The following is a 15,644-nucleotide window of genomic DNA, read 5'->3' as shown; positions in this document are numbered from 1 at the left end:
GGCAAAACTCCATTTAAACACGTGTTAAATCACTCGAATTTCAAAAATTTATATCTCAAGTTCAAAACGGTCAATTGCAAACGGAAAAGGCTCATTTTGTTGCTAATTTTTCAAACTATTCACCATAAAATTGTTAACGAAAACTGTCGAAAAAAAATTCTACGCGATAACAACCTTAACACTCGGTACGCTATATAAGTCGTTTTTATATTCCTACTACAAGACTTAGATATTAGGTTAGATATTAGGTTAGTACCCCCTCCCACAAACACTAAGTATTCCTTATAGGGTTTTTCCCAATTTGTTGCTTTTCCCTATCCCTAATCCTTCCTTGCGATTATCATACTATTCTCTTATTAATTATAAACAAAAACTGATGTAAATAGAGGTATAGAGCCAACGGCTGATGACCTAGCTTTTTAAGCATCTTTTTATATACTATTTACAATAAAAATGTATATAATCGTTTATTTTAATAAACTCTTGTTAATTGTTAATTCTTGATATTAGGTTACTGGCTAAGGCGTAGGACTAATGTGCGAAAGATCGTAGGTTCGAGTCTCATTAGATACAAAATTTGAGTTCGTCGATTAGGTTTTTTCAGGGTCAATATCGTTGCCGCCGTGGTTAGGGGTAAGTAGTAAATCATAAAAACGAGAAAATTTTATTTTTCCATTTCTTGTTAATTACTTTAATAAGTGCCTCGGTAGCCAATCATATGCCGAGCATTTACAGTCCAGTCTATCGTTCTCTTTTATTACGAGCTTCTTTCAATCACCGTCAAAAGATTGATAATCGAATAAATTTTAATAAAAAATAAATGTTATTAATACAAAAAGTATGCCCGGTGTGCGTGAAACACGCCAAGCCCGTACTCGGTGTGGGCAAAATACTTCGAAGCTTGTGCTTGATGTGCGTAAAATATGCCCGGGATTTTCCACGTGCGTGAAACGTGGCGGAGCTTCGTGCCTGGTTTGCGTGAAACACGAAAATCCGTACATGTGCTGCATGTGACACGCCGGCGTGTTTTACGCTCGGTGCGAATAACCACTGCCAAAATATTGTTGTAATTTATATAAATTATTTCTTAAATCATAATAAATTTTCCCGTTTAAAGTTAATTTAGAAAGACCAGAAAGCACTGTCTTCAATATATTTTTTTAGATGACTTACAGTAAATGGTAATGACATATACTCAACTCATCTTCTCCAGCGTATCTTTGACATTCAAAAAGATTAAATTCACTTTTTTCATTGTACCCCAAACCAGCAAAAATTGGAAAATTTCTCACTACGACACCTCCGTGTTATAATTTAACAAAAACTTACTAACCAAATACAGAAAGAGTCCCTAAAATAGAAATGGGGTTGCATTAAATGATATATAAATAAATAATCATGGTCAAAGAAGGGAAACATAACTGAATTGTCAGTACATGAACTCTTCTGAACGAATCCACAGAAAATAAAGAGAATTACAGAAAGTTTGGTTAGCAAAAGGTAAACATTAGAAAGCTGTGTAATAATTCCGGGAACATGGGAAGCCGGAAAAAACTACCGTGATCCACGCCCATTCCAATTTTATTGAAGTCGACGAAGGGGTCCCATGACTGAAGTTTCTACAAAGTGTTAATACTATTTCATCACATATTGGCATCAGACTAAGTATTCATTTTAATATATTTCTCATAAAACAATCTAATGTCTATAAGCATCCTCTAATCATTCCAAGAGGATGGATTGAACTGATAAAAAAAACTTTTTTTTTCAATTTTCTTTTTCACTCACCTTGATTATCAGTTCAATTTCTGGAACGTCTCCGTTGCTTGTCCCATTGTCGTGTGCTTCATCCGCCATCTCAGGAATGCTTTTTTTTTGCGGTCGAGTGTTAGATTTCACCTTTCAAAAACCTTCCGAATAGTAGTAAAGGCAAAGATGTGACGGGAAAGATACAGCGCACTTACTAGTATTTCGCATAAATATTGAAGACCGAGAATTAAATAATTGACCACGTCGTGAAAGAAGCTCACCAAAAACTGTTGACTGGTGACTTCAGACGTTGATCAGCGATCCCAGCAGAAATTGTTTGTGGAACGGCTTCAACTTGAAACTTCTATAGCGGTGGCGCACGAACTAAACCAGGCGAGGCCGAGAGGAGACAATAGGGCATACGGATGGAAATGTCGATAATTTTAGGAGGACTCACCTGTGAGTAGGACAGAGCACGCGGATCGAGACTGTCGATAATAATTCGCCGCGGAAGTTCAGCCGAATGCAAGTTCAAATCTCGATCAGAGATCTTAATTTTTTTTTCAACCGGAAGTTTTCCAACTGCCATGACCTTTTTAATTGTCGTTTTAATGTGAAATATGCGGTGAAACTCAAATTATCAATTAAAAAAATTTGTAAACTGATAAGACAAATGTTTCCAGCCCACTAAACAAAATTCAACAATTTTGATATTTTTATATTTTGTAATTTAGGAATGCATTTAGCAATGGTTTTAATTCTAGTTGAACTTGATGAGTACATGATATTTGTCCTCAAAGTTCTCCAAAAATGAACACTGCTTTATTCTAATTTCTGAAACACAAATAAAAGTAATCAATTAGTTACAATCGTTTTCCTTATCGCTCTCTCTCACTCTTTCGGTGCCACTATCGTACGTTTCCTTTGTTCGTTCCTCGTTATTACATAAGTAGCTTTTGAATCTTTAATGAATTTGTGAAATCATAATATTAGAAAAACTATGAAAAAGTGGATAATGTGAAAAAATATGATAATGTCTTCTGTTTTATGAAATTTTTTAAATCTGCTCAATGATTTTTAATTATTGAAATCGTCAAGTTAATTTGAATTGTTAATGAAAATCGACAATATTTCTACTATTTTTACTTAATATTAAAGAAGGTAAAGTAAAAAAATGGAAAAATACTCGTGTTAGCGACGAAAGTATATGATCATCTTCCGGTCCTACATTTCAGCCAATCACAGTGCAGTATTCAAGGAATACGACAACCTTCTGGAAGTTGCACACTCATTCTCTATTCGTGTCTAATCACTTTTACGTTTTAATAAAAATTATTACATTAAATACTAATCTGCGCTTCACTAAAATCGAAGCCCGAAAAATAATCCGCTGAACATCCCTCGGCCGTCGAAATTACTCGTAGTATTTCCCGCTAGTTCCCTTGCAAACAAATAAATGTGCGAAATTTCGCAAATAGATTTTTTCCCTGCAAGACTTCAGAGGTTCATTCGTTAGCAACGAAGCCAATGATAGACATTCCTATAAATTTGGATGTCGAGGAATATTACAATTGATTATTTTTTCAGTTCAAATTCCACCTAATAGAATCGCATCAGTGGATAAGGCTACTTGGTATTATACTGAATATTTTTCGAATAGTTTATCTTTTACTTATATATTTCAAAAAACACTTGTTGGCAGTGTTGCCAGACGGAGGTTTTTTTAAAACGTTTTTTTTTTAATTTTATACAGTCACAGTTAATCGACTGAAGTCGACCACACGGAGAATTGACGCCTTTCGAAGAACGTAGTTGATATCTGATTTAGAGTTTTCTCTGATCTACCCTATTCTGCAAAAATCAAAGAGAATTTTTGTAAAAAAGCGCCGTCTGGCAACCCTGCCCGTTCTATCATGTTAACCGCTAACTCAAATTGACAGATTAAACTTAATTGTGTTATTCATTGAGTGAAATATTCTCTCTCATTTTTTCAAATCTTTTTTTTTTTGAGTTGAAATATTTTTTCTCATTTTTGCTTCCGAATGGAAGTATTGCAATCGTCCAATCCCGACCCTTTAGCAAAAAAAAATTCTCATTTCGCTTAGAATGGTCTGAAATGTAAAATACAAAAGTTTTTGAGAATGTCCGTGCGTGGTGCCCCCTGGTCAGGGGTGATTTTTTAGCCAAGAAGAGATAAAGGTGGGTAAAAGAAACGCAAAAAAAATGAATTCAACGAAATTGAAATTTCATCCAATAGTAGGTAAGAATTGAGGCTAACTATGGACGAAAAATTCAGCTCAATCGGTTGAGCCGTTTTTGAGAAATTGTGATTTGTTTATAAATCGTTTTTTCGCAATATTTCCAAAAATCATCAAAGTATTCAGTTTTTTTGGATTTCATTCTCTTCGCCATGATTGGCTTTATTGGAAGCGATCAAAAATTGGGGAATGAACTCTGAAAAAAATCATAGTTATTGTCACTTTTGTTTTTGAAAAAAAAAAAGTTGAACGCACTCTCACCCGCGCCAAAATCGAGCTATTAACTTCAAGTTTGGACGAGATTGTTCTCTTGTCACTGCAACACATGGTATTGACAATGAGCATAATTGACTGATTAGTTCCGGAGATATTCAATTTTTAATGTAAAATGATCAGATGGGATATATCAGAATTGACTGAGTTTAACTCGTTTTTTTTTCATCTGAAAAATTTAAAGGGGACTAAATCCATTCAAAATGGATGATCAATAGTACCTAGCGTATGGATGAATGGTAGCATGTCTACAGACGGATTAAAAAAATTCAAAGAGTTAACTTGAAATACTGAAAGAATTTATTCAAGTATATTATTTTATATTATTCTTTAGTAATGTTCTTAATGAAGGAATTGATTTTATTTATACATCCAACTTCAGATTATATAGTCATTCTGCAAGTTAGAAAGAGCAATTTTGGTTAACTGTGTGAAGATCTGACGATTGAATTATAATTTCAGAATTGGTTATCAGTTGCTTATCATGATTGTGACTTCAGTTGAGGCGAAGGTAAGGTTAATTTGCCCGCGGTTGAGGGTTTATTATTTCAGATATGGTTTTTAAGGTTATATCATAATTTTTTTTACAGTTTTCGTTAAAATTTGTATGGTGAACAGTTCGAAAAACTAGCTACAAAATTAGTGCCAGAGATTATAGGGGAGATCGCTAGGGCTTATGGAAAGGCTTGGGCGAGTGATTCATTGCGGCGGCTACGGAACTACGCCCAGAGAGCCCGTACGTGTAAGTAAAACAGGTCGCGAGCCCGTGAGTGTCGATAATTTTCAGAGTCCGTGCGTGTTGATAAAGTTCAGAGCCCGTGAGTATGGATAAGACAGAGCGCGAGCCCGTGAGTGTCGATAATTCGAGGCGGTCGTGAGCACTGATCTCTATCAGTGGAGATCACCCTCGATTGGGTGATGCGCATGCGCAGTCAAGGGCACGGTAGTACTCGAGCTACTATTCTGAGGCGCTGCTTGTCCTACAGTACTGCCTCAGTGTCAGCGTAGTGGGGGCATAGGGATAGTCTATCCAGTTATATAGAGATCATTGATCCAGTTATATAGAGATCAGTGAGTAGGGCACTTATCGAAATGACGCTGACGTCCGAAAACAAACGAAAACATCCGATGTACCGGAAAGTGGGGGTATGATGGAGACACAACTGATGGACGGAATGAAAAAGCGAGTTAACATTCATAAATACCCCATTTGTTTAAAAAATTGAGGAAAAATTGTCTCGCAAATGTATACTCAAACGATTGAGAATCATCTGAAACATGGTGATTTATTAATCCCTCAGAACTTTTTTTTTAAACAATTTCTTTTTTGTTGACACATTCAAAAATGATTAAACAAATTCGGGAAAAATAGAGCCGTTGAAAAAAAAGGTTCCGAGGGACCCATAAATCTCGACGTTTCAGGTGATTCACAATCGTTTGAATATATATTTGCGAGACAATTTTTCCCGAATTTGTTTAAATTTTTTTCAATTTGTTAACAAAAAAGATATCGTTAAAAAAAAAGTTCCGAGGGACCAATAAATCTCCACGTTTCAGACGATTCTCAATCGTTTGAGTATATATTCGTCAGACATTTTCTCCGCAATTCGTTCAACAATTTTTCGAATTTTTTAGAGTGAACTCGTTTTTTATTCCGTCCATCGGGTGTTTCTTGATCGTACCCCCACTCCGCTTTATATCGAATGTTTTCGTACGTGACGGTTTACTCGAATTAGCGATACTCTCGGTTTCACGCTGTGCCGAATTATCTACACTCTGGTGCTCGCGCTCTGTCTTATCCATACACACGGGCTCTGAACATTATCGACACTCACGGGCTCGTGACCTGTTTTACTTACAGGTACGGGCTCTCGATCTGCTTTACTTACAGGTACGAGCTCTGACCCTGTTGAAGGTTTTGTACAGGCGCTGGCAATCTCCCCTATAATCTCTGGTTTTGGATTCGAGATAGAAATTTTTTTAATTCGAGTGATTTAAGGAGGGTCATCAGTAAAAATAGAGAAAATTTGACAATATGCCATCGAAATGAAACTTTTCAGGTATATTCCCTGGTTAGTTTCCTGACTCACATTAAATTCTGGACAAATCGTTGAGCACCAATTTTATGAAATTTCTATTTAAAAAAAGGGCTTATGCACGAGTTAAACGAGACGGGTATTTCAATTGAAAAAAACGTCATATCGACAATATGGGGGAAGTCTAAACTTTATTTCTGTCGCTTTGTTTTTTTTTTGCACATTCACCTCGCGAAATTTGGTGAGATCCTTGCATACTAAAAATGAATAATCTTCGAAAAACTATCAAAAACGTGTGACTGAGGTTGTACTCTGATGAAATAGCGGCGAGACTTGGCAATGTGCAGGGAGCTAGTTTGCACATGTGCGCGACCACGAGTGGCGGGCTATTTCAAACAGCAATTGAAGTTTCTCAAAAGCAAAAAATTGAACGAAACAACTGTATTTCAATTTTCATCAAGTCGTAAACAATAATTTATTGATCGATGACTATGTTCTAATCAACGACTCTGAAAATAACGAGAATATTTTTTGTGACGTCACATTGGCTTCAAATTCTTAAAATAATTCTTAATTTGCTCATAGATATATTGCACATTTTTTCCTCGAGCTTTATATTGAACTGTGCTCAATAATTTATCATTTCCAGTGTGTGGGTCAGATTGGAACGCCAATAATAAATTTTCATAGTTGATACCACTCTCTGCCATTTTTGCCCTCCGAGTGAGGGGAATCAATTTGGAAAGAGGAGAGAGGGTAACTAAAATCTCTTTCAATGTCTTCCCGATGCTGAATTGTGTGAGAGCATCAGATACAGCAGTGAGTTGTGTGACATAATCCTCAATGACAAATTAATTGCACGCAAAATACCTCAACATATACACGTCATATGACGCATTATGCGCCTTTGCGTCACTTACATCCACCCATGGACGCGCCAAGACAGACAAACTTAATTCTTTTTTTCCAAACTTTTTCCCCTTATTTTTATCCTTTTTTTTAAAACCTTGGTAAGAACAGGCAAGACCCTCGACAATTCCTTGGAATTCATCCACAAGCTCGTGCTTCTTAAGGTGGTTGTCGCGCGACAGTCTCTGTAAAAAGTTTATCCGCTGTAAAACGGGCCAGTTTAGAACACAATCTTTTAGCGGTATATAGTCTTACTTGATTGATTGCATTGTGCATGGATAGCTAAAGCATAACTATATATTTTCCATATTAATTATTTTCAGTTATATAAATTTATGAATTTCCGATAATTATATTCCGTAAACCAAACGGTCAATCGATTTGATTTTTTTTTCTGTATTTCCTCCCACGATGTATATTCCACGTTTTTTTTTTTTTCTGAAACTGTCGAGCCGTTGATTTTTAAAAATTCTAAACGGCAAAACTCCATTTAGACACGTGTTAAATCACTCGAATTTCAAAAATTTATATCTCAAGTTCAAAACGGTCAATTGCAAACGGAAAAGGCTCATTTTGTAGCTAATTTTTCAAACTATTCACCATAAAATTGTTAACGAAAACTGTCGAAAAAAGATTCTAGGCGACAACAACTTTAATAGCGTGAAGTAACCGAGGACCATCAAACGAAAGATTATGGGCCACCAGAATTACTTTCTTCTTGAAGGTTTTCAAATATGCAATGAATTCCAACAAAACTGCACGTAAACTGAATGAGTCCTGGCGAACTCCATGTAGGTACAAATCTCCGCAAATATTAGTTAAGCCATGGGCTTCAGTTGCTTTCAAACCGATGGATTTCGATGCGCGAATATATTTTTCGAATGTACTCGACCCCGTGCATGCAGCAATTTGTAATAAGTCACAATTGCCACTGAGCCCAGAAGTCTCGAGATCAAAGAAAACCACCTGATAGTGGTCGTTGGCTAGATCCACTGAGCTATCATCGTTCAGGGGTACAGGTGAATTGACGACTGCTGTATCAATTAGCCCCATCTGCGAGCTATACGTAATGCCTACGTTCATTCCTGTGGCGAAGTGCATTACGTCTCTTCCTGACTTCAATTCGCTGTTTCTTGGATTCTCGATTCCAGGATTTATTTGCTTTGCGTATTGCAACTGTGTCAGTGCGCTGGACATGTTGACGAAGATGTTGACCTACATGTAAACCGAGTCTCTTGAAGGTTTGGATCACGTATTCCTCGCCTAAATCTTTTTCAGCCACGGCAGCGGCAACTCGGAAGTCCATTGACTCACTGAGGCTATAGCAGATGGATTTTGGGGCCTTTCGAGCTATTGCTGCGTTCAAACTCTCGTTGACTTGACTTGAAGCAGTATGGGCATACTTACCAGCGTTATTCGCTAGCTCATCGAAAATTCGATGGACTTCTTCAAATAGTATGCCATTCTGCAGACCCTCTCCAATCGTTGCATGAGAGTAATGACGTGATTCTTTATACCCACACCATTCACCACAATCTGTGTGCATATTAATGGCATGGTAGAGTACATTTCTAATGGCAGATGCTAGCCCCTTCTCATCAGCATGATTCTGTGCCATGGCATACCTGAAACATTTTTCTAAGTAGTCAATAGAGATTTTCGTCATCTTTTTATCTGGGTCGTTGTGTTTAGGAATTTTGTACAATAAAGTTTTTATGCCCTTGGTGAGATGATTTCTGTCAGACAATTTGACCACTGGGTGAGTACAGGCAGTTCGAATCCTACAAATGGCCGATGAATCTTTATCCCCACAGAAGATTCCCAATTGAAGATAATTTTGGTGTAGAATTGAACTCTTCGTGGTCAATTTCACAGCTAAACTGGCGTCAATGGTTTTAGCACTGCCGGTGTATTCCTGATGATAGTCATGATCTGTTTTCAGATGACCCAAGTAACATTTCCGGCAGATTCGGTTCTCTGTGGCATAATCTACTATCAACCCACGTTGCGTGCCACTCAATGAGCCATAGCCATTCAGACTATCATATTGATATCCATTTCCTCACTTGGACCATCCAGTATCAAAGGATCCCATGATTCGCACAGTTATTTTTTTTTGCTAGGCGTACTATTGGGTACAGCTGTATCTTTTCACTTCGACGATGGTCATCTAGTCTGTGTGGACATCTGCTCAGCGATAGTAGAAGCGCCCGCAGATAATGGAGCACCACCAACGAATTGCTCTGATCTCAACCGCTCATTTTCGCTTACATTACATGACTAATTAATTGGACGAGGCAACCACAACTTAGGGATAATTTACCTAGATTTTCCTCGTCGGAATTAGATTCATCTCTATCTGCCTCTGAGTTATGTGTACATGTTGCTTCTTTCGGTAGAATGAAATTTTCGCGATATTCGGCAGGCCTGGAAGTTCCATTCACCTTAAAATGACGTATTTTTGAGATAATTGAATATCGCATGGCCCATATGTTGAACGATATATTTATATATTTTATTCAGTGTTGTTTTATTAAAATTTACACTTTCAAGCAACAGGAATAGATGAATAATTCATACATTGTTCTTATCTCATAGTATGCTTTAGTGGGATAAATGGGGAAAGAGAAAAAATTCGACTCTATTGTTATGTAAAAAATAATTCTATTGATCAAGAAAGAATATTATTTACCTCGTTTGAACAGCTGTCAGCAATTCATTATAAAAATGTAATAATTTGATCGATAGAATAGGCTCAACTCGTCTGTCTCGCTTTTAAAAAATTGTGAATGCCAAAAAGGAAATTCATAACAAATTGTATATTAAGAATAAAAAAAAATTATAATTAAATCAAAGACAAAAGTCATTAGTTCAATCATTACTACATTTCATTCATAAAAAGACGATTTTGAATTAAATATTGGGAGTAAAACAGTAAAAAATAAAGAAAAAAAATAAAATCCAAGGGGTGAAAAGTCAAATGAATATGAAAAAAAAAATTCAAATCGATTATGACGACAAAAAATCGTAGAAATAAAATCATTGCTAAGCAAAAAAAAAATTGGAAAAAAAACTGACGAAATTGCCTTCACGTCCATGAATACATTGTTAGCTTACACCATTTTCTCCAGACGATCTTTATTAATTATCGTGAGCTTTCGCTCGATTTTCGCAGCGCTATCACCTGGCATTGCCTGGCCACTTGCTCCAACGCCGGTCCAACCTTCCGATAATAAAACATCTGTGTATTGGAGGGCAACGTGGGTATATTGAAGGACGATAGAATTTTGTTGAGCGCCCGATTACCTATACCAGCATGAATACATCCTGAAAAAAAACGATGATGAATTTAATAAATCGTTATTTCAGAGAGTAATGTCTTGCACTGAGCGAAAACGAAAATTTCTAGAATCACAAAAATTCTTCCCGCAAACATGCTCTTGTTTGTTTCAATGAAAACATCGTAAGCAATCCCCTGATCAAATCAGATTGAAAAATGTTTCAGACAATTGTAAATTTGTTGCAGAATAACTCGGTTGAATTTGTCACAATCAATTACCTTAAATCTTTGTACATCACACGAATCTTTTTTATTCTTGCCACTAAATTATTCAGTTTTTACATGAATTACCATTTCATCATCACTAAACAAATTGATTTTTCGGGAAAAAAACTCTTGTTGCCGTGAAGCAGATCAGATCTCGAATGGATCATGATAAGGTTGGTGATCGCAAAACTTCATCTTCATCAGAGAAAATTCTTCATTTCTAGTATCCAATATGTAATTCGAAAAATCTAAAATTAAAGGAAGGATTGAAATAAAAAGATCAGCACTAAAATGTTAATCATTGGACCACTCGTGTAGTGTAGAACAGAAGAAGTATGTGTTAACTGCAGTAACGCGTACGTTAATAATACAATTTCTTAGAGAAAACATCAAAACGTTCGGATCACAGAGTGTTTCTCTGCTGTTGTGATTTTACGAAATCGATAGTAGCTATCGAATGTTCATAATAATCACTTTATTGTGTAGTCGATGTTTCTTAATGATAACCCTGAAAAACTATCATTCCTATTTGGATTAATTTTCTTCTATCGTGAATGAGATTAAGTGTAAAATTAGTTCCGGTATTATTTAGGAAAATTACTCATTTCTTGAGAGCAGAACGAATCTGCACCTTTCGATACAACTTATGACATGGATAAAAAGCTCATATATTTCGGAAAGAAGGAATTTCTTGAGACACAATTTTCATTGTCTCAACCGTCCTGGTTTAATTCCTTGCTATAATTATGGATAAAACTCCCATAATAGCTATTATTCACCTTGCTCAATGAGATTTGCTTGAGACATGTACTACATTCGTATTGAAAATTTAATGATATTCCGTGCAATGTAGTCGAGAGTATCGTATGAACTACAATTCTTATTACGAGAACGTTTCAGATATCTCCTAGAATCAATCAAGTCAAGTCAATAATACTGTGCCTGAGCTCCAAAACTGCTCTTCTATAGACGATTTTGTGAGAGATTAGTCGCCACAAATTTTCATTTCATACGATACAAATCTGGTTTTTGGGCAAGAGTAGTGGGCTACATATAAATCTAGCACAACTTCCGTAAAAAATACATCTGTTTGATTTAAAAAAAAATTACATTAATTGTATTGATGTCAATGTGCCGTTGCAATGGTGATCTTTACCATCGAAAAACTTACCATTATTACTGGTTCTATTGAATATTAGAATTCCATGCCAATGTTTGGCGAAATACAACTGAAACTCCTTCCAATCTTTCTTCCCTTTCCAGCAATACTTAACCATCTGCGTCGCATGCACGAATAGTTGGATGGAGAAATTAAACAATTGCATTGGAATGAACATGAATTGTTTTATTACTTATCGTCTACTTTTACATGAACAATCAACACTTATACGGAAATGATGAAAATTTGTCTGAAAAACACATTTCGATGAAAAATCGATTCTCAATTGCGCTGTAATGTATACTAAACAAATAGAATTTTTTTCATCATCTCTTACATAAAATAGTCATAACACAACATAGTCAGTTCGTATTTGTACTCCAAACTATTTGGTTCTTTGCTTCTTTCAACTAGAATTTCTGTTTATTTTTTATTATAAAATAAAAATTGAGTTTTACCATGAAAGCGAACTACTCAATCAAACATCTTTATTTTTTTGGTCGATGGGACGAACCTATGAATCACGTTAGAAAATATGGACCTAGAGTTCCTCTATGAATCCATAACATACGATTTCCCGTCCGCAAGAGTGCACATTTCAAAAGGCTGATGATTAATCAAGTCTTTCTGAGAAATAAGAGCCCAATCTGGAGAATCTCTTACCTCAAATGCTTGTATGTGTAATAGGAATCGAATTATTTCAGAATTTCTGACAACAAATATCACATTTGCCTCATTTAAAATTATGTATGCAATTCTTCCAAATACTTGTTTATTATGGAACTTTGGATTCATTTTTAAAGTCATATTATTCTCATAACGCGTACCGTGAACTCTCACCCATGAGACAACGGAACTATTTTCGAAATATGGTTCAGGCACAAACAATTTAAATGCATCAAATCCATCAACGCTCCTCAAATCATTCGTAATTATTTTCCCCCAATCAAAATTAGCAGAGAAACCTTCATTAGTAAGTAACCGATAGCAAAATTGCAACTGATTTTTCATTGTCAACGTGTGGAGGAGATTTACACGTGAAGTAGTCCTTTTCGCAGTATCCTTCAGATTTTTATGATAGCCCTTATATCGTATTGTTGCGTAATATTTTAAAGGTCCTAGCAACTTCATCAAACGAGTGTAGTGGAGCCAGAAATGAAGTTTTGGTTTAAGGGGGGTGTTGAAAATCTTTAGATAGAGAACGTTATGCTCTGAAATGGCAGTTTTCAGCTTCGACAGTGTGAAGTTATTCTGACGGGGGTTGGACGCAATTAACATTACAGAACGGTGTAATAAATATAATTGCCATGCTTCATTTTCTACTGGTACGAGATCACCGATATAAAACACTAAGAATTTAATAAAATTACTCATTTTCGCAGCAGACATTGAGACTTGCTTCTTCGAAAGAGTTGACGCCTTAATTGAGGGTGGTTTATTCAAACCATATGTAGAGTTATAGCAAAAGCATTTCATTCGATAATTTAATACGTCTAGAGTAAAGAGTTTATCATTTTTTATCAAGCAATGGACAATTTTCCCCATAACTTCTCGACTCCCCCCCTCCAAAATATCATGTTTTATATCCACGGACATGTGATCAATGCAATGGTAACTTGGAATGGCATTAAAAACGCATTCTTGCTGCACGCCATGATCACCAGATCGAACATCCTTAGAATAATTTGTTCGCGTTCTTAACAAATCTGGATTTTCCACGCTCGCTTTCTGAAACTCCACTTGTTTCATGCAACACATGCGACAACAAAAGTCATCATTGAAATTGATCGAAAAACCTAGAATGGAATTTTGACCCAAGTTATCCCCGAGAATACTTAATAAAGCGAAATAAACCTGGACTTCCTGTTGATTCCCTAACTTGAGTGAAATCCCCTCCGTTTCTAGTTTAATCACTTGTTTAATCATGTGTGAAAAAATATTTCCATTCATAGAACGACTGTAATCTTTTGTTTTGTATAATTGGGCTAAGAATATATTTTCCAGTTTCCCAGCAAATTGATTTGGAATCCCGAGCAATGAAAAATACACCCCACACACTTTGTTAACTACTTTGTGTGAACCTAACGGATTATTTATTTCAAAATCGTCTGCATAAATAACTAATGGTAAAACAATTTTCCCCTCATATTTGCTCTCAATTTTTTTCCAAGTTTCTCCTTGCACCGGTGATATTAAATCTTCAGAAGCTTTGCATTCTTCCAGGTGTTTTAATATCGTATTGAGAACGTTCGGTAGAGATAAAAATTTTTCTAGAACTGAAGCCATGGGAACAATTTCCAGTTTTATGGTCTTTGTTATTTTCAAATTTTGCTTGGAATTACGACGAGTGGAAACTAAACTGAGTTCAAGTGTTTTGGAAGAAGGAGGGATGAAATAACTAGTTTTCTTAAATATTTCTGTAATTCGATATTCTGTGCTGAACTCAGAAAAACAGCGTTCAACGATTTCACGAATTACAGTGAAATCCGAAGAATACTGAGAAGAATTCTGGAAGAGTGGTACAAATTTTGAAAGTATTGTGGATGTTAAAAAACTGGCTTTTTTAATCAACTCCAGAGCTGATGATCTACACAAGTTTCTGTCATCGAATAACCTAGCAGAAAATTCCATGACTGAATTGAAAAGCTGCTCGTAGAAAAAATCGAAATCGAAAGCAGAATTTCTCGAAAATATACTTTTATAACTGATAGTATTAGCTTGGCAAATAAATTGATCAGAGCTCAATTTTCGTTTTTTCGGTTGGCCTACTCCTGAAGGATTCTCACTTTTACTTGTTGTCTGTTGAACACTGTTACCGAGTTTTTCAGGAGGCTTATCCTGTTTCGAATGGAAAATTCTTAGGTGTTGATGCAATCCGTAGATATCGTTGAAACATCTTTCGCAGTGTGGACAGTTAAATTTTAAAAGTAATACATTTTTGTGCTGCGACCGCACATGTGGAAGCAATTTACTGATTGTAAATTTGTCCTTACAATAAGGACATGAATGCTCCATTTTTTAAGGGAATTGTCTAATGCTAGTTTTATAAAAATCTTTCGTCTATATTATGAACTCTACTGGACAATACATTGCTTGAAAGGCACTTCAGTGGAAAGCAAAATTTATAGAAGAGTTTCACTGACAACAATCATTTTTTTCTTAGAAGAAAAGTATTGAGGGTAGAGGGCGTAAGTTCTCTTACGTTTATACGGTCTCATATTTGAGAGATGCCATTTTTGCTATGGTTTTGGCCATATGAGGAATCTTGATATCAGTCGGGGTAGCGAATTGGTACAAACCTCGCTGGATGAGCAACCAGAGATGATGACTCTGAGGTGGGTAAAATGCATCCAACACATGGAAGATTTTGAAGCAAGTATCTATCGCTTTCAATGCACTGCTGACTGGATATATGTAATTATCAAGGGCGACAAAAAATTTCTCAGCTGAAGCTACGTGGCTCCCAACGACAATCAGGGAAGGTTGCACATGCTGTCTTCCAGCTCCTTCAATTTTCCCTTGTTGGGCTACTTTGATATCATCCTCTCGCTGACAATGGAATGATAAAGTTTGAACGAATATTGAGGCACAAATGATTTTTTTTAATCCAAAGTATTGTTCTTCAATTAAAGAATATAAAGTAATATGAATATACTCACAGATACGTGGATCAGCATACTCTCTTTTGCCTCTAGAATGGATGCTCGCTTGGC

At 35.9% G+C, this 15,644-nt stretch overlaps 1 protein-coding gene across 1 annotated transcript in view; it reads right to left on the bottom strand.

Annotated features, from left to right (window-relative positions):
- Clic (chloride intracellular channel protein 5) overlaps positions 1-2,088 on the bottom strand; it is a 43,318-nt gene extending 41,230 nt beyond the window's left edge. Inside the window, exon 1 of the mRNA XM_011314995.1 lies at positions 1,789-2,088. Coding sequence (XP_011313297.1) covers positions 1,789-1,857 — 69 coding nt within the window. The 5' untranslated portion in view covers positions 1,858-2,088. The remainder of the gene's footprint in view (positions 1-1,788) is intronic.
- Positions 2,089-15,644: the final 13,556 nt, after the last annotated feature.

The sequence above is a fragment of the Fopius arisanus genome, unplaced genomic scaffold (assembly GCF_000806365.1).
Source record: "Fopius arisanus strain USDA-PBARC FA_bdor unplaced genomic scaffold, ASM80636v1 scaffold00275, whole genome shotgun sequence".
Classification (NCBI taxonomy): Eukaryota; Metazoa; Arthropoda; class Insecta; order Hymenoptera; family Braconidae; genus Fopius; species Fopius arisanus.
Note: the sequence above shows the minus strand (reverse complement) of the source record. Positions and strands in the feature narration are given on the sequence as shown.